This window comes from Leucoraja erinacea, chromosome 12, assembly GCF_028641065.1.
Source record: "Leucoraja erinacea ecotype New England chromosome 12, Leri_hhj_1, whole genome shotgun sequence".
In the NCBI taxonomy this organism is placed as follows: Eukaryota; Metazoa; Chordata; class Chondrichthyes; order Rajiformes; family Rajidae; genus Leucoraja; species Leucoraja erinaceus.
In genome coordinates this window covers 24,467,128-24,485,899 of record NC_073388.1, presented here as the reverse complement: position 1 = coordinate 24,485,899, position 18,772 = coordinate 24,467,128, and the positions used below count along the sequence as shown (strand labels likewise).

Genomic DNA, 18,772 nt, shown 5'->3' with positions numbered 1-18,772 from the left:
GAATTTGATTAAGCTTATGAAGAAGTAACCATCCTGATGAAGACAGGATCCCAGATATAATCTATATGGACTTCAGTAAGGCTTTTGATAAGATTCCATATGGTATACTTTCCTGGAAGTTTAGGTTGCATGGGATCCAGGGAGAGGTAGCTAACTGGATACCAAATTGACTTCATGATAGGAATTGGAGGGTGGTGGTGGATGGTAGCTTTTCAGAATGGAGACCTGTTGCTCGTGGTGCATTTCAGGAATCGGTGCTGGGCCCATTGCAGTTTGTAATCTTTATCAATGATTTGGATAAGAATGTAAAACATGCTTGCAGGTGACACTAAAATAGGTCGTATCATTGGCAGTGAAGATTGTTATCACAAATTACAGCGTGATGTTGATCAGCTGGGCAAATGGCTGAGGATTGACTAATGGAGTTTAATTCAGATAAGTGTGAGGTGTTGCATTTTCGGAAGTCAAACCAGGGCAGGACCATCACAGTGAATGGCCGGGACATTCACAGTGAATGGCAGGGACCTGGGGAGGTATAGTAGAGCAGAGTGAACTAGGGGTACAAGTACACCATTTTCTGATAGAGTATGAAGAAACCTTTCAGTATGTTGGCCTCCATCAGTTAGTGAATTTAGTATAGGTTGGAATGTTATGGTACAGTTGTACAAGACACTGGTGAAGCACATTTGTTTAGTTTTGATTACCATGCTATAGGAAAGATGCCATTAAGCTGGAAAGAGTGCAGAGAAGATTCATGAGAATGTTGACAGGACTCGAGGGCCTAAGCTACAGGGAGAGGTTGAGGTGTATTAAATCATGATGGGAATAAATAGGCGGTATTCAGAATCTTTTTCCCAGGGTAAGGGAATCAAGAACTAGAGGGCATAGTTTGAAGGTCATAAGGAATAGATTTAATAGGAACCTGGGGAGCATCTTTTTCACACAGATGTGGTAGTTATGGTAGTTATAAGGAACAAGATACAAACGGTAGTGGTTGATACAGATAAAAATCATTAAAAGATATTTGGACAGATACATGGATACGAAAGGTTTAGAGGGTTTATGGACCCAACACAAGTAAATAGGTCTAGCTTAGATGGGGCATCTTTGTCAGCATGGATAAGTTGGGCCAAATGGCCTTTTTCTGTGCTGTATGACTAACTATAAAGCAAAAGTACCATTAAAATACCATGTGATTTGCACATGAGAAAGAACTTAATTGACCCCTTGATTCTCCTGCATCTCTCAATAAGTTCGAGGCTGATCCAATCCTACTTTCTGCCCACTTAGGAAATGTAACAAGGTTTAATGATTATCATCAAAACAAATGTTTGTTAGTTGGTGAAAACAACTGTGGATGATTCATGCACAAATGACTTTTTATAATTACAAGCTTTAGTTCTACAATTTACTTACATTTATATTCATTTGCAGGCAAATGATACAACTTGATATCCAGACCAATTCTCCCTAAAAATACTTGATGACGAAGGGGAATATTACTAGTCTTATAATGAGTGGTTTCTGACTCCTGGTCCACTGCCTGTTTGGACTGCTGCTGCATCTTGAGCACTCTCTCTCCCTCAATGGTATATTGAGTTTATTCACGTACTCCATGCATCCTTAACAGAGCTTAATATTTAAATGAGCATAGAAGATAGGCACAAAATGCTGGAGTAACTCAGTAACTGGGACAGGCAGCATCTCTGGATAGAAGGAATGGGTGACTTTTCAGGTCGAGACCCTTCTTCAGACTGTCAGGGGAGAGAGAATTGCAGAGATAAGGAATTGTAAGAGATCAAAAGAGATGCAGATCAAGGAAAATGTAGAATGAGACCATTGTGTTTTTTGGAACCCTACTAATATGCGTTTTATTACAAGCAGGCTACAATTGCATGAAAATAGTTGGCAAACACGTATATTTACTAATATTGTTAACAGTATTTTGCAGATCATATTAATATAAATATCTGTAGTCCACTGTAGATTCTTCTCCGTGGATTGTCACCTTGTCGTGGTGATCTACACATTTTGTTTGTTAATTGTAGGCTTACATGATGCAATTTTATATTAAAACTAGACCAAGTGCAGACCCGTTGGGTCTGCTCCCCCAATGGTGTGATCCCCCAACCCAATATTCCACCATGCACCCGTCTCCTCCAACGGAACTGAACCCGTTCCCAAATGTAAGATTCCAGCACTCCCCTGCCTCCCTCAGCAGTGGATTAAAAAAAAAAAATCCAATTTCACCTCCCCTGCCTGCTGCAGCAGTTCCAATTGCAATACCAATTGGCCCTCCCCCTCCTGTTGAAGCACTTGCTGTGATATCCCATTGAGGTGAAAAGTTCAGAGTGTTCCTGTCTTGCAACTTCGTTTTGAAGTGTGTTGGAAGCTGATAGGAAGCAGCAGCGAGTCAAAAGGCAGAAAGGCAGCCGGACACCAGGCGGCAGGTGGCAGCCACACAGTTTTAATATATAACTAGGCCAAGTGCAGACCCGTTGGGCCTGCTCCCCCAATGGTGTGATTCCCCCAACCTAATATTCCACCATGCACCCGTCTCCTCCAATGGAACTGAAGCCGTTGCCAAATGTAAGTTTCCAGCACTCCCCTGCCTCCCTCAATTGCACCTCCCCTGCCTGCTGCAGCAGTGAAAAGTTCAGTGTTCCTGTCTTGCAACTTTGTTTCGAAGTGTGTTGGAAGCTGATAGGAAGGAGCAGCCGTCAACGAATCAAAAGGCAGGAAGGGATCCGTACTGCAGGCAGACGTCGGATGGATTTGAGTTTTATATATATACTAGACCAAGTGCAGACCCGTTGGGTCTGCTCCCCCAATGGTGTGATTCCCCCAACCCAATATTCCACCATGTACCAGTCTCCTCCAATGGAACTGAAGCCGTTGCCAAATGTAAGTTTCCAGCACTCCCCTGCCTCCCTCAATTGCACCTACCCTGCCTGCTGCAGCAGTGAAAAGTTCAGTGTTCCTGTCTTGCAACTTTGTTTCGAAGCTGATAGGAAGGAGCAGCCGTCAACGAATCAAAAGGCAGGAAGGGATCCGTACTGCAGGCGGATGCTTAGATGTGTTTGGTCCATTAACTCGCATGTACTTTTTAAGCACACATTTTGATTACTTTCCATTCTACCATAGAGATATAAAGTCTATAATAGACTTTATTTATATTTCTACGATTCTACAGACCTTGACTGGAACCTGGGGCTCACCAAAATTGTTCCCAATTGGGCCCCGCACCTCCTAAGTCCGGCCCTGTGTCTGTGCATCAGTCTCCCCACGTTAAACAAAGTCACACACTGGCGCCCTCCAGTCCTGGAGACACCCATGGTCAGCCATGACCGAAGGGGGCCTAAGACTGCAGATTGAAAATGTACTGTATGTCATTGTCCACACAAGAGACTACAGATGGTGTAATCTGTAGCCACAAAAAACCTGCTGGAGGAACTCAATAGGTGGGGCAGCATCTGTGAATCGAAAGGAATGGTGGCATTTCTGTTGGACCCCTGCATCAGGACTGGGGTTGGGTTTTGATCTGAAATATCAACCATTCCTTTCCATCCTCAGCTGCTGCTCATCCCACTGTTCCTCCAACAGATAGTTTATTGCTCAATATGTAACTGCTCTTCGCTTCCGTACTTTTTCTTCACTGATATTGACTCATTTGCTTTGATTCCTGTAGGGTTTATTTAAACGCACTCCTTACTCAAAATGATTAACATGCGAATTATCAGCTGGAATGGGTGGGACAAGTTGAATGCTCTGTGATGATGTTATAGTTCCAAACATATTACAACATGTCTTTTCAAAATGAGAACTGTACTGCGTGGGATTTATCTGAGATAGTCTCAGACCTAGACTATACTCAACCAGATTAATGTCATGTGCATTTCTGCTATAATTCTGCACAATTATATGAACAAAGAACATTTGTTGTATCAAGAATAGTCAGGATTGTCATGTGCACTGATATTACCTGCAGCAGTTTAACAGGTATGTAAAGGCAATACACATAGATAATATAGAATAAGCACCAAAAAAAAAGAATACATTAACAACTATTATACGTGCAAAAACCCAAAACCCTTAGTGAAACCAAAGACAGTCCATGGAAGTTCATTGTTAAGGTTAGTGTTGAGTCGTGTTCAAGGAGCCTGATGGTTGTTGGCAAGTAGGTATTTTTTAACTTGGCGGTCACCGTTCTGTGATATGAGAGATGTGGGTCTTTCATGATATCGGCTGCCTTTTTGTGGCAGTGCCGTTTAGCCCTTTGAGGTGGGGAGATCGGTACCATAGACAGGGCAGTGTCTGTCATTCTCTGTAATCTCGATTTGCTGAACCAGACTATAATTTAAACAGTCAATATGCTCATGTTGACATGTCAGTAACATTTGGATTAAATGGGCCATGTCCCTGCACTAAACGTACGGACGTGAAATAAAATACATGCATAGATCTATCTTACTGAATTTAGTGATGATTGAGCATCTAAAATCTAAACTATATTTGGTTTCCATTTATTCAATAATCTTAAGAAACGAAAACAGTGACTTAATATATTGCTACCATTTAAAAGTTTCATGCGCACTTCTCCTGAATCGGTCACATTTCAGAGATTATTTCTGTGTTATTACAGCACGTTTCTGTTACATCGGCCGATTTCTTATCAATGTTACCTATGATCCGCAGGTCCTGTGCCTCAGGAGGCATTTTCTTCCCTTGCAGGAGAGCACCAATGTCATTGGCGTCTGGAAGTGCCTGGACCTGATGGTCAACGAGCTGTAGGGTCAGAAGAACCTTCTCACATTTTAAACAGGACGTGCTTACTGCTGACACTGAAGAAAATCCAATGTTAAAGACCCACATCATAGATAGACGAGCAAATCCGACAGATGTAACTGCATGCTGGTGGCGTTGGGCAAATGGGCACCTCCACATCAGTTCGCGCAGTTTTTAAACACAAGTGAAATAAATGTTTTCCTGTCCCTTTACAGTTTCTATCAACGGCGGTAATTTAAAAAACGATGTTATTTTGCATTATTCGGAGGCAAAGAGTGTGTTCTTTGCTCGCTTCCTTGATGGAGGGACTGGTGTGGGTGATATTTCGTTATCGCTACACGGTTACTGTTGCGACCAACTATAGGCTCGTCACAAAGGGGCGAAGTGTCCAATCGGGCGGAGAGTCCTCACGAGGGGCATTAGTTTAGTTTAGTTTACTTTAGAGATACGACGCGAATCCCACCTGCCCCTCAGGAATATTAAAGAATGTGAAACAAAACATTTGGATGCTGTATGAATCAACGCCTATGAGGATTGGGAAGGAGGAGGGGATACACGTGGAATATATGGCTCATTGAGGCTGAAGAAGGCACGATATCATCAGACAGGTTACCCTTGAGAAATGTAGAAGCAGCAACCCAGTCTCAAATCTCTGTCATACTTTATTGTGCTTGCTTCTTTAAATAACACACATTTTAATGAAGGAGGGATTTTGCAAAGTCTGTGTATGTGTATAATTTTTTTATCTTTGTGATTGTTACTTAAGGTTTAACCAGTGCTCCAAATACTTATATATTTACTCTATTGCCAACAATATTTCATAATTATCAATATCAAAGCAATGGATGACCCTGATCAATACCAAATGGACAAAGTACCACATATAATGAGGTGAAGCACAAGAAGCGAGGCAGAATTCAGAAGCTTAGTTATTTATTATTATATTTTATTCAAATCAATTTTAATACATTTAATTTTGTTTTTAAAATCTCTGCTCAGTATCACATCCTAATATCTCAATTCGCAGGGCAATGTTTTTTCGCCAAGCTTGCGGAATAACTCTTAAAAACTGAGCAAATATGGGAGGATCGAAGGTGTTCTGAACTTGGGTATTACTGTCCACGTTTCCTATAAATACCTGAAAATAAACAATTCAGATATAGATCAGCATCTGGTCAAAACAAATATGATCAACATTCAGGAGACATATAAAGAAGAACCTTGTCTTCCATTAATAGCCTCTTTATAGCACCTTCAGTTATTTTGTTTTCTTGTCTTCTTTCCCTCATGAAAGATAGACACAAAATGGTGGAGTAACTCAGCGGGACAGGCAGCATCTCTAGATAGAAGAAATGGGTGACATTTTGGGTCGAGACTCTTCTTGACCCGAAATGTCACCCATTCCTTCTATCCAGAGATGCTGCCTGTCCTGCTGAGTTACTCCTCCATTTTGTGTCTATCATCGGTGTAAACCAACATCTGAAGTTCCTTCCTACACATTCTCTTCCTCACTATTCTGTTCATGTGGTGAAAGGCATAAGATTGATATCCAACTTAGTACTTCCTTGCACAGGGCTGATTTGTTACAGCAAAGAATTTTAGACAACACAGTTCTCCTAGGCTCAGAGAATTCTCTTAGGTCACTGTACTTTATGTGCAATGTGACGAAAAAAGAAAAAAAAGCAATATTACAGCATCAAGGTTTAGATTGGGATGCACAAAAAATAGTTTTGTTGTATAGTCAGAACCAGGGACCCATGAGATTAATTCGAGACACTAGACATTACATTTGCTGGAATCTTGAGCAAAAAAACCCCAAAGTGCTGGAGAAACTCAGCAGGCCAGGCAGTATCTTTGAAGGGAAATGGACTGATAACCCTTCTTCAGACTGGTGGAAGGAGTACGGAGTACTTCAAAAGATTGAAGAACGGAGTACTTCAAAAGATTGAAGAAGGGTCCCGACCAGAAACATCATCTATTGATGTTCATAGATGCTGCCAGGCTTGTTGAGATCCTCCTTACATGTCAGGAAAAGAGAGAACAATTCAACAGTAGATGCTACGATGATACAGTGATAACATTGGTATATGCATCCAGATTAGAGGAGCTGATTCAGATTGAATAATGCTATTTTGTATCACTCTGTACTCAGTCCCATTCCAAAGTCTCTGTGATCAATGAAACGTACAGCAGTAAAAGTCATTATGGAACCTTATTTATATTTACTGAAGAAGTGATTAAATGACCCGCAAACAGAGAAATGGCAAAATTGTCTGTTACTGTTTATTTTTGGGTGAGAGGTTTGTTTCCACGTATTAAGTTGGGCTAATTTCTACCTTTACTGTGTGATGGACGAGGGGGAATAAATGGAAAAAAAACCCGATCCAGTTCATAAAATAATGTGATAGGAGCAAAAATAGGCCATTCGGTCCATCAAGTCTACTCCATCATTCAATCATGGCTTATCTAAACCTCCCCCTCAACCCCATTCTCCTTTCTCCCCATAACCCCTGACACCCGTACTAATCAAGAATCTATATCTGCCTTAAAAATATCCATTGACTTGGGCCTCCATAGCCTTCTGTGACATTGAATTCACAGATTCACCATCTTCTGACAAATTAAATTCCTCCTCATCTCCTTCCCAAAGGAACGTCCCTTTATTCTGAGGCTGTGACCTCTGGACCTAGACTCTCCCACTATCTACTCAATCCAAGCCTTTCACTGTTCACTTGGGTTTGTCAGCGTGCTGATGTAATAAGGTACATTTTAAAATAATAACTAGACCAAGTAGGACCTGTTGTGTCCCTGTCACACGGGAGGCCTCCAATGCAAACCGGTCCTCCAACACAATATTTGACCACTATCCCATAGCCCTCATGGGAGGCCTGGTCCGCTAATACAACCCGTTCCCCAACGCAATATTCCAACACTCACCCATTTCCCCAACGCAACCCGTTCCCCCCCAACACAATATCGCACCACTCACCCATAGCCCCCAACTGCCGCTCATTTTGCCTTCATTTTAAACTTTAAAAAAAAATGCAATTGCACTTGCTAGCTAGCAGAACTCAGTGTACTGGGATAGCAACATTGTTGCGAGCAGGGCTACAATCCCATTGTGACGTCATAGCTGTAAGCACAGGGAAGCCATTTTTCTCAAATTTGGATTTTGTAAATTTGAAAATGTTACTAACGTAAAATATAAAATCAATCTTAACGTGTGCTGATGTAATAAGGCACAATTTTTAATAATAATGGTGATTGTCAATTATCCTCGCATTACAGTACATTTTAATTGCTTGCTTTGTAGTGTCTCATTACAATTTCACAATTTACCTTATTCTTCATGCCTTGGCCATCTTTAATTATAGTCCAGCTGTTACGATTATCGCTGTATGAGATGATATACTCCTTCACAAACATTGCCTGTTTCATGTGGCTGGCACCCTGGGTTATAATCCCCGTAATCTTTTTTCTGTGTAGAAAGTTAATCTGGAACCATTCATGTGGATTGTTTCTCTGTGTAGAGAATGTAGAACTTTAATTTCACAATTTGTCTTGTTATTGAAATTCTGAAACTTAACAAAATTAATCAAAACTAAATATTAAAGGCAGAAATATCATCCTTCTATACTATACTGGAATCATGTGATTCCAGTTTCTTACTATTTTATGAATGAGTAATTCATTTCAGCCACTACTTTTTCATACCTTTGGGACCCATGCATTAGTGAACCCTTTCTGGTTGAGACGAGCCAGTGATGGGGTCCAGGCACTCAAGCTGACCCAGAATGTGGAGGCACTGAGTTGATGATCTTTGATTATCCTATTCTCCATTCCAAGTGGCAAAGAGCAGCCTGAGGAACATAAATAAAAACTGAAATACAATATTGTGTTCAGGAGAAAACTAGGTATAATCTGTTGAAACCTGCTACTCAAATGCTCATTTTAGAAATCCAGGTCAAAACTAGTCAACTAAATCAAGAAAAAAGATGTAAACCAGCATCTGCAGTTTCTTCCTTAACATAATCATGTGGACTACAAAGAGATGGTTAATATCTTGGAGAAATCTTACTATGTCCATTTTTTGTGAAGTAAGAAAACTTGTAGGAAAGGTATTCTGGTCATATTTTTCTTTCTTCATGCAATTAATATCAACCATTCAACATTATAATCATCTTTTTTTTTCTCATCTTCAACTATTCTTCACAACTAATGAAAATATCTGTCGGGCTAGTATTTTAAAGAGAGCTACTATGCAATCTACAGGAAAGACCGAGTTTCCTATTGAAAATTACTAACTTTGCTGTGCTATTTGGAGAAATAAAGTCAATGGATACTATAAACCAATCCAAATCTTACAACATAGTAAAGAACTAACAACTTCCTATATTTGCAGACACAAGGAACTGCAGATGATGGTTAAAAAAGAAGACAAAACATAGATATAGAAAATAGGTGCAGGAGTAGGCCATTCGGCCCTTCGAGCCTGCACCGCCATTCAATATGATCATGGCTGATCATCCAACTCAGTATCCCATCCCTGCCTTCTCTCCATACCCCCTGATCCCTTTGGCCACAAGGGCCACATCTAACTCCCTCTTAAATATAGCCAATGAACTGGCCTCAATTACCTTCTGTGGCAGAGAATTCCACAGATTCACCACTCTCTGTGTAAAAAATGATTTTCTCATCTCGATCCTAAAAGACTTCCCTCTTATCCGTAAACTGTGACCCCTAGTTCTGGACATCCCCAATATCGGGAATAATCTTCCTGCATCTAGCCTGTCCAACCCCTTAAGAATTTTGTAAGTTTCTATAAGATACCCCCTCAATCTTCTAATTCTAGCGTGTACAAGCCGAGTCTATCCAGTCTTTCTTCATATAAAAAGTGCTGGATTAACTCAGCAGGTCAGGAAGCATCTTTGGGGAACATGGATAAGTGATGTTTCAGGTCAGAATCCTTCTTCAGACTGATTGTAATAGGGGGAGGGGTGGGGGAGCTGGAAGAGAGGTGGGGATGGGATAAAGCCTGGCATTGATAGGTGGATATGGGCAAGGGTTGTTTTTTATCGATAGATGATTGGACAAAGGCTAGAGATGAAAAGTAAAAAAGTGTAAGATAAGGATAGAAGCGTGAAAAGTAATGCCAGGTGAAGGGATATAGGTGGAAGAAGACGGAGGGGTGGGGATAGGGGGAAGGGAAAGAGAGAAATTAGTGAAGGAGGTGGGGGAAATCATTAGAACAAAGAACAGATTCAGTACTCTCCCTTCCAGCTATATCCCCCCTACCACAGTCTGAAGAAGGGTCCTGGCCCAAAATGGTGCCTAGATACATTTCTTCCTGTTTTTGTCGTAAATAATGATGTTTATGTAACTAGTGAAGCCAGTTGGTTTATGTTAATGTAACCCACACCCTAGTTTGTGTTTAGCACTGGTCTTTGTTTCTGTCAATACCATTTTACTCAGTCCAGAAGAATCGTTGAAACAACAAAAGATTACCAGCCATAGCTATTCCTCAGGTTTACAGGTGTCATTTTTCTTCCTTGATGAGTCGGTTTGAGGTGATCAATTTGAAAACACTTGAATTTACAACATTGCAAAACTGCAGCGTGATGCAGTTCCAACACGACATATTGCTAGAGCCAAGTATTACATTTACTAATAATAGCTTGTTGAAAGAAGAAATGCCGCAACGCCTGGCCTCTAGGCTTAGCTTTGTCATACGCAAAGCCGTGTCGAAAAGAACCAGTCAGGTAGGAAAAAAACACTTGAGTTTCACAAGCTACTGCTCTTTATGTGCTGAGACATGCCGTCTAGCGTATGACTATTGATTTAACTGCCTCTCTGACTTAACCCTTCCTTGTTAGTTATAGAATATAGAACAGGACAGCACAGGGACATTATTAGACTTTTCTTCTTTGAAAAGGCTATTCGTGTTGTTGGAAGTTTAATGCTTGGGAAACATAATGTAACATGTTGGTGCAGCAAAATTTGGCCCAAAACGTCTGCGCTGAACATGATGCCAAGTTAAACTAATTTTCTCCGCCGGTGATCCATTACCGTCCATTCCCCTCATATCCATGTGCCTATCCAAACGTTTCTCCTCATATCTGCCTCCACCACCACTCCTGACAGCAACTTCCAGGCACCCACCACTCTGTGTAAAAAACAAATACCCTGTAGATCTCCTCTAAACTTTGCCCCTCTCTTTACCACTCCATCTACTTGTGTTGCAACTTTCAGGGAGCAATGGACTTGGACTCTGTGATTCCCCTGTACTTTAATGCTGTTAAGCGTCTTGCCAATAATTGTATACTTATCACTAGAGCCAGGATGTTTAGGCGCCAAAAATCTCTGAAATAGGCAGGCAAAAAGGCATAATAAAAGTACAAAAAATGTACAAAAAAGGCATCTATTCACAAAAAAGCCATAAAAAGGCATTTGTTTCCACCACCAAAATATGGTTAAAAATGATCATTATAAAGGTATACCACATTAAATGACCGAGTTGCCTGGTTACACATTACTACCAGCATTATTTCAAATTATCTGGTGTTAAACTATGTCGTCTGTCAGACAGAATATGCTACAGTTGTGAAAAACTTATTTTTACCCCAGCTGAGGTCACTGGTGCATACCTGAAACAAACTACAAACTCTACATTCATGTCAATATCTTGTGCAAGAACAGGTCCCAGCACAGGTCCTTGCAGAATTTCACAGATCACAGACCTCTAGCCTGCAATGCACCCTTCTACACACAACCCTTTGTCTTCCATGAGTAAGCCAGTTCTGAATCCAAACAACAAGGTTACCATGGATCCCATGCATCTTAAACTTCTGGATCAGCCTACCATGAGGAACTTTATCAAATGCTGTACTAAAATACATGTAGGAACATCCACTGCTCTATCCTCAATGATCACATTCGTAACCTCAACAAATTCAATCATGTTCCTAAGATGATCTGCCATGGATGAAACCATGCTGTTTGTCCCTAATTAGCCCATTATCTTCCAAACGAGAGAAAATCCTATCCCGAAGAATCTTCTCCAATCCAATCTTCAACAACCCCAACACCACCTTCTTGATCTCAAGAAACGTTGTGGGGGAGGGGGGGTGTGGGCGAAGGGCGGTGTGGGGAGGGGGATGTGGGGGGGGGGTGTGTGGGGGAGGGGGGTGTGTGGGGGAGGAGGGGACGAGTGTGGGGGGGGAGGGACTCCACTCAGCGGCCACCGGCCGCAGCACCACACTGCACCACCCAGCTCCACTCAGCGACTTCCACGACTCCACACAGCGGATTCCCCGACTCCACACAGTGAATTCCCCGACTCCACACAGCGGATTCCCCACCTCCACTCTTGCGAACCCAATCAGCGAGGCTCACGGACTCAGCCCCGCCTCCGGGGGTTTTATTCTCCTCGCCTCGGTGATTGACAGTGGGTGCCGGAAGGGGCGTACCTTCATGGTGACTGACAGGCAAGAAGACCAATCTGCTGATCTCACAATTTTTTAAACCTTCATAACTTTTATAATCGATTGGAACAAACTTTGCGTGTGGAGCAAAGGAGAACGGTGAGTATGGTGGCGAAAAAATCCTAGCGATATAGGGTACCGTTTATGTGCAAATTTGAAAACAACGCAAACCGGAAGAGGACAAGATGAGAGTTTCAGTAATGGTATAGATATAGATGAAATGTCTGATTCCAATCACCAATGACATTTTGTGACCACTTTTGACTGTTTGAGTTGTTTTGCCTGCTTGAGTTGTTTTCAACTTGCTTAAAATTCCACAAAGGGCCTGCCTGATTTCATCTTTCTAAACCTTGCAAACGTTTCCATTATCTTTTTGACCTAATTTTCGACCTTTTTGGTCATCCAAGATTTCCTTATCCATCCATATTTTCCTCCTTACAATACCATGCCAGTCCTGAATCCTGACTTGCTGGCCTTCAAATGACTCCCCCATTTCAGATATGGATTTGCCCAATAATAACTGATCTCAATTTACCCTCCCTAGCTCCTGCCTGATAATGTAATCTGCCTTGCCACAATTTAGTACCTTCTCCAAAGTCCAGACTTTTCCTAATACATAACTATCTTAAAATCTATGGAGTTGTGATCACTCTTCTCAAAATGATCTTCCACAAAAACACTGGACACTTGGTCAGCATAACCTTTAAGTACATGGCCTGACACTAGCCAGACATGTTCCTCATATTTTCAATCATAATGTTTCTTAAGGAACTCACTCTGCAGATCACAACCCAGCAACTCCATTCGTAATGCCAGAGAGCTCACGCCAGGTTTTGGGTATACTCTGATATACTGGGCGACAATTGGTGGATTGAAATAATTCTTCATCTGTCCTGTTCCATCAGTGTTTCCTTTAAATATCTGAAATTTAAAAAAAAATCAGGATGTTAAAATTGCACGTAAGACACATTTAGGATTCTTGCTTGTGGCACAGAGCACAGCCAGTAGAAATACTTTCTCTCAGCTCCAGTGACCTGGGTTTGATCCAAACCTCCGATGCTGCCTGTGTGGGGTTTGCAGGTGATAGCATGGGTAAACAGGCAGGTCGGTATGTTAGATAGACACAAAATGCTGTAGTAACTCAGCGGGATAGGCAGCATCTCTAGATGTTTCGGGTCAAAACCCTTCTTTAACCTATTCTCTCCTGTCCCACTGAGTTACTCCAGCATTTTGTGTCTATGTTAACTGGCCACTATATATTGCCTGTAGTGTAAGTGAGTGGTAAAATTGATGATAATGTGGAGAGAATAGGTTACAGAAAAAAAAATAATTGCCACATAGGATTGGAAAAAGGAGAAAGAATGGAACAGGAACTTTCTGTGTCTTAATAATAATGAAATTAAAGAGATTTGCTTATAAAATATTTAAATTGTTAGATCCAGTACATTATAGTATTGCCATATTAATAAATCTATCTATTTATTTATTTTTCATGTACCTTGTGAGTTGTGACTTGGCAGACCAATTTCCCTCTGGGGATGAGTAAGGTTTTATCGTATCGCATCGTATCATAGAACAATATTTTAAAATTATATGAAGTGGAGAAATTGTTAACAACTTCTCTCACCATTTTTCATATTCTCTCTTATTTTACTTTTAGTTTTAGATATACAGCATGGAAACAGACCCTTTGGCCCATCGAGTCCATGCTGCTATCGATCATCCATTCACGCTATTTCTTTGTTATAACACTTCCTCATCGACTCCTTAAACATTGCAGCAATGTTACAAAGGCCAATTAAGCTACAAACTAGCACCTAATTGGGACGTGGGAGGAAACTGGAGCACCAGGAGGAAACCCACACAGTCACAGGGAGACAGCACCTGAGATCAGGATCAAACCCGGGTCTCTGGTGCTTTGAGGCAATAGTTCTAGCAGCTGTGCCTCTGTGCTGCTCCATTTCTGGTCAATCAGTATTGAAAGGGCTTTAATTGATACCTTGTTCAAGTGAGGAAACGTCATGGCCAAAGTGTTTTCTGTAACTATCTAACAAAACCAGTTCAATATTAATTTGGAAAGCACTTGGTTAGGTGCTACAGCAAGGTCAGTATTCAATCACTAGCCTCTGTTTGCATGGCATATCCACACACAGAGGCCACTAGGCCTGCAGGATGTGGCAGAAACCATGTTAGCCTCAACTACAAGAACATTTTCCTTGGCAGGAAGAAGGCTTGTTGTGGGAGAACCTGTCCTCATAAGCTCAATACCCCATGGTGACCCTCCAGAACTGGCCATCAATTCTTCATCAATGGATTAGTTTGCCAAGACAAGGCTGACTTCTTTCGTTTTTTGAGGTGTTGTGGTTAGTGGGGGCACCAGTGTTCCATGTTGTTGTACACCTCTGGCCAGGATACCCGATCATCCATTGGAGAGAGTGGGTTGTATGCCCATCATTCCCCTCCTGATCTGGGTGTTGGCTTATGGAAGCAGCTGTTCCCAAAGAGAGCCGTTCTTTTAAGTAACCACCCCTTCTCTCAAACATTAATCCTTAAAATGACACCCAGTTTCTCAAGAAAAAGTCAGGCAGTATCCCACCCAAAGATTTTAAGAAATAATGGGGGAAAAAAGATGATACTGTATAGCTGGAATTGTATCACCCATTTTATAATGTCACCCACATTACCACATATAATGTAGAATAGTATTGGAAAGTAACTTTTGGTGCACTGTATATGCGCTGACCATGATGCCAATCTAACTAATCTATCTGCTGGCACTTGGGCCATATCCTTCTATTTCCCGCCTGCTCATGTCTGTTTAAATCATTTTTAATGTTGCTGGCATATCTGTTTTTACTACCTCCCCTGTTAGCATGTGCTTGGCATGTACCACTCTGTGTAAATAAAATTTCCACACCACTTCCATTTTCACGTGGATTGAGTGCTATGATTTTTTGGGAACTGTGAAGTTCTGTCTCATTCCGAGCCATTGGTGAGAGCGACACAGTGTATCAGTTCACTCTGCTTTTATCATTACCTACCTTTACCAACCAGCTTCAAAGACACGAAAAGAAGAAAGAAAAAGATTACCTACCTTTGTGTCGCTTGTAGTATTGCTTTTATAATTTTTCCAGGTGTGGGTGTCTGGGCTGTAGGAGATATAGAAATGGTCCACAAAGAGGTGCTTAAAGTAATGACGCACTCCCTGAGTAATTATTCCATGGATTAACATCGTTTTTTTTAAATCAACCTGTAAACACACAATTAATAGTCATTAAGCAAAATGAAAACATCGTCTTGTCCAAAGGTTTGAAATTCAAATACACAATTTACATATAAGGCAGCAGCAAGTATTCATGATTCATAATAAATTGGCGAGGCGCTCATGTGCACACAGGACATGCATGTCCAGAAATTCAAGTATGCCTTGAATTCTCTGTCTCTTAAATGACTAATGTACTGAGAAAAAGTACATTCTAAATGACTAATGTACTGGGCTTGTACCTTCTGGAGTTTAGAAGGATGATAGGGAATCTCATTGAAACATATAAGATTGTTAAGGGCTTGGACACGCTAGAGGCAGGAAACATGTTCCCGATGTTGGGGCAGTCCAGAACCAGGGGCCACAGTTTAAGAATAAGGAGTAAGCCATTTAGAACGGAGACGAGGAAACACTTTTTCTCACAGAGAGTGGTGAGTGTGGAATTCTCTGCCTCAGATGGCAGTGGAGGCGGGTTCTCTGGATGCTTTCAAGAGGGGGCTAGATAGGGCTCTTAAAAATAGCGGAGTCAGGGGATATGGGGAGAAGGCAGGATCGGGGTACTGATTGGGGATGATCAGCCATTATCACATTGAATGGCGGTGCTGGCTCGAGGGCCGAATGGCCTACTCCTGCACCTATTGTCTATTGTCTATTGTCTATTGTCTACAAAAAGTGCCCTGAAATATCTTTACAGAACAAGTCAGTCCAGTAATTTGAAGAATGAAAATTAGTTAGTTGGATTTGCTTTTCTAAATATACACCAGATATTCACCCAGAGAGTTGTGAATCTGTGGAATTATCTGCACAGAAAGCAGTGGAGGCCAATTCACTGGATGTTTTCAAGAGATAGTTAGATTTAGCTCTTAGGGCTAAAGGAATCAAGGGATATGGGGGGAAAAGCAGGAATGGGGTGCTGATTTTGGCTGATCAGCCATGATCATATTGAGCAGTGCTGGCTCAAAGGGCCAAATGGCGTACTCCTGCACCTATTTTCTATGTTTCTATTGATATGAATAGGGACACTGCACTTTGATGCATCAACTTTGTGATGTGTGCACACGCTTTATTTGAATTACTGTATTTGTGCCTACAAACTGAATGGTGTATGTTTAGCCACATTAAACTATCAGTATGCAGCAGGAAAGTTCGCATTTTGTATGAGCATCTGCAACCAGAAAATGAGCCCAAAGGCATTGTTTGTTGCTGGATCAGTCATACACTGGCCATGACCTTTCTTTTTTTTGTGCCACATCATTGGGGAGGGAACAGAGGAAATCTGATAAGTTGGTCCTTAGATCAGAGACGAGAGATATTGGAGGGGAAGGAAGATTGTGGATCTAATGGGTGGGAATCTGGCCAGGACAGAAAGTTGGTTATTGAGCTGGGAATAAGTAAAGGCATTGGAATGAAGGTCGGCTGCTGCAGATTAGTGCGAAAGGGTAGTTTCTGATGGTTGGCTTGGATCAGGTCAGCTGACTGGCCTTTGCAGCGGTAGGAATGGGGGAAAGACAGATAATTACACTATCATTCCTAAGGTGGGCTCCTAATACCAAGATCACCCCCCCCCCCCCCCCCCCCCCCCCCCCCCCCCCCCCCCCCCCCCCCCCACCCCCCTTCCCTTTATCAGTGAAACAGGCCTTTAAAGCACTGAGAAGTTCTGTATAGTGATAGTGAATAGCAAGGACCATTCATATGTGGAGTGAAGTCCTCGTGTTCAGGATTTGGGCATTACTCTGCATGTTTAGATCCTCCATTAATTTCTGCATCAGATACATGGAGGGGTTTGAGGAAAATCACACCTCACAGTGAGTCCCCAATTATGTTTTATTGAAAATGAATCGTAAAGTGTGAAAAATGTGTTTATATTTCCCTCAATAAACTCTTTATTTCAGTAAATGTTATGTCTCAAGCTACGTAATGTGACTTCTACATGGGAACAAAAGGGAGAGAACTATCTGGTGCAGATAAAAGTCAAGCAACAGTCCTCACTTCCATTGTTGTTCCTGTACCCATAAATGTTTGGTGACACCAGCAAATATGTGGTTAAAATAATTTGTGTTAACAGATTCTCTTAGGCTGGAAGGTGTGCCAATTATTATATTGCCGATTATTAGCAATAATCATTCCACTATTTGATTGTGGGATGAGGAAAACACTTTGTCCAAATTGCTAGTAGGAATGGAGAAAGAATATCAGCACAAAGATAGACACAAGAAGCTGGAGTAACTCAACGGGACAGGCAGCATATCTGGAGAGAAGGAATGTGTGACGTTTGGGGTTGAGTCCCTTCTTCAGACCATCTCAACCCAAAATGTCACCCATTCATTCTCTCGAGAGATGCTGCCTGTCCCGCTGAGGTACGCTAGCTTTTGTGTCTATCTTCGGTTTAAACCAGCATCTGAAATTCCCTCTTACACAGGAATATCAGCACAGTGACCTAACTGTGACAGTGGATCTTCATTGCCAACATGTGGTAGAGAAAAATTGTATATTGGCCCATCCGGAAAAAATGTTATCTCATTTGGACCGAATAGCATGGCTTGTAAACATGCAAGGTTACTAATATTAAACTTGTAGAAAAATTAATGAAATTAGCTGCAGGAATTAATCATTTCTGTTGAAAATGTGTTATTCTTTTCCCAATTTAACTATGGTGGCATTCTCCACCACTGAACCTGGCTTTTTTAAATTCTCAATTTAAAAAAGGAAAACATTTGGCTTTTTTTTAAAGCAGCCAATTCCCTTTAGTTTATGTCTAGTCTTAACAGACATGAGCATTCTCGCGTATCAATAGTAACAAATCTCTGCATAGTAATATTTATTTGTAATAACAAATTACAGAATAGTCATGAATCAAGGGTATTGTTGCAGTTTCATCATAATAGTTTAAACACAGCTTGCAGTCAAATGAATTCATCACATTCCACTTTAGCATATTAACCTGAATCCATGGTCGGCTTCCTTTCCCCCGCCACCCATTGGTGAATGCAGAGTTGTGCAACCTTGCTAATTGAGGCGTCCATTTCCCTGCAAAATCCAGAAAGAGAAAATCTAAACTTCTTTATCAAACTCAACTTGCCGGTTGGAGCAAAATCATGAAATATGCCTAGTTCACCGATTACCTTTTAAAGAGACAGAGGTGACATATAATTCAGTTTGTTCCTGGAACTGTCATATCATACCCAGCTCTGAGCTGATTACAGGAACATTGCTGTGTCTTATTTAATCATGTAAATGAATGGAC

At 41.3% G+C, this 18,772-nt stretch overlaps 1 protein-coding gene and 1 long non-coding RNA gene across 2 annotated transcripts in view; one reads left to right on the top strand and one right to left on the bottom strand.

Annotated features, from left to right (window-relative positions):
* Positions 1–5,639: 5,639 nt before the first annotated feature.
* f8 (coagulation factor VIII, procoagulant component) overlaps positions 5,640–18,772 on the bottom strand; it is a 52,952-nt gene continuing 39,819 nt past the window's right edge. Inside the window, exons 20-25 of the mRNA XM_055643841.1 lie at positions 18,470–18,555; positions 15,361–15,516; positions 13,043–13,187; positions 8,500–8,645; positions 8,125–8,307; positions 5,640–5,923 (exon numbers count right to left, since the gene is read on the bottom strand). Coding sequence (XP_055499816.1) covers positions 5,768–5,923; positions 8,125–8,307; positions 8,500–8,645; positions 13,043–13,187; positions 15,361–15,516; positions 18,470–18,555 — 872 coding nt within the window. The 3' untranslated portion in view covers positions 5,640–5,767. The remainder of the gene's footprint in view (positions 5,924–8,124; positions 8,308–8,499; positions 8,646–13,042; positions 13,188–15,360; positions 15,517–18,469; positions 18,556–18,772) is intronic.
* Positions 10,296–18,772, top strand: part of LOC129702201 (uncharacterized) — a 34,420-nt gene continuing 25,943 nt past the window's right edge. The window contains exon 1 of the long non-coding RNA XR_008724342.1: positions 10,296–10,544. This is a non-coding gene — a long non-coding RNA (uncharacterized LOC129702201). The remainder of the gene's footprint in view (positions 10,545–18,772) is intronic.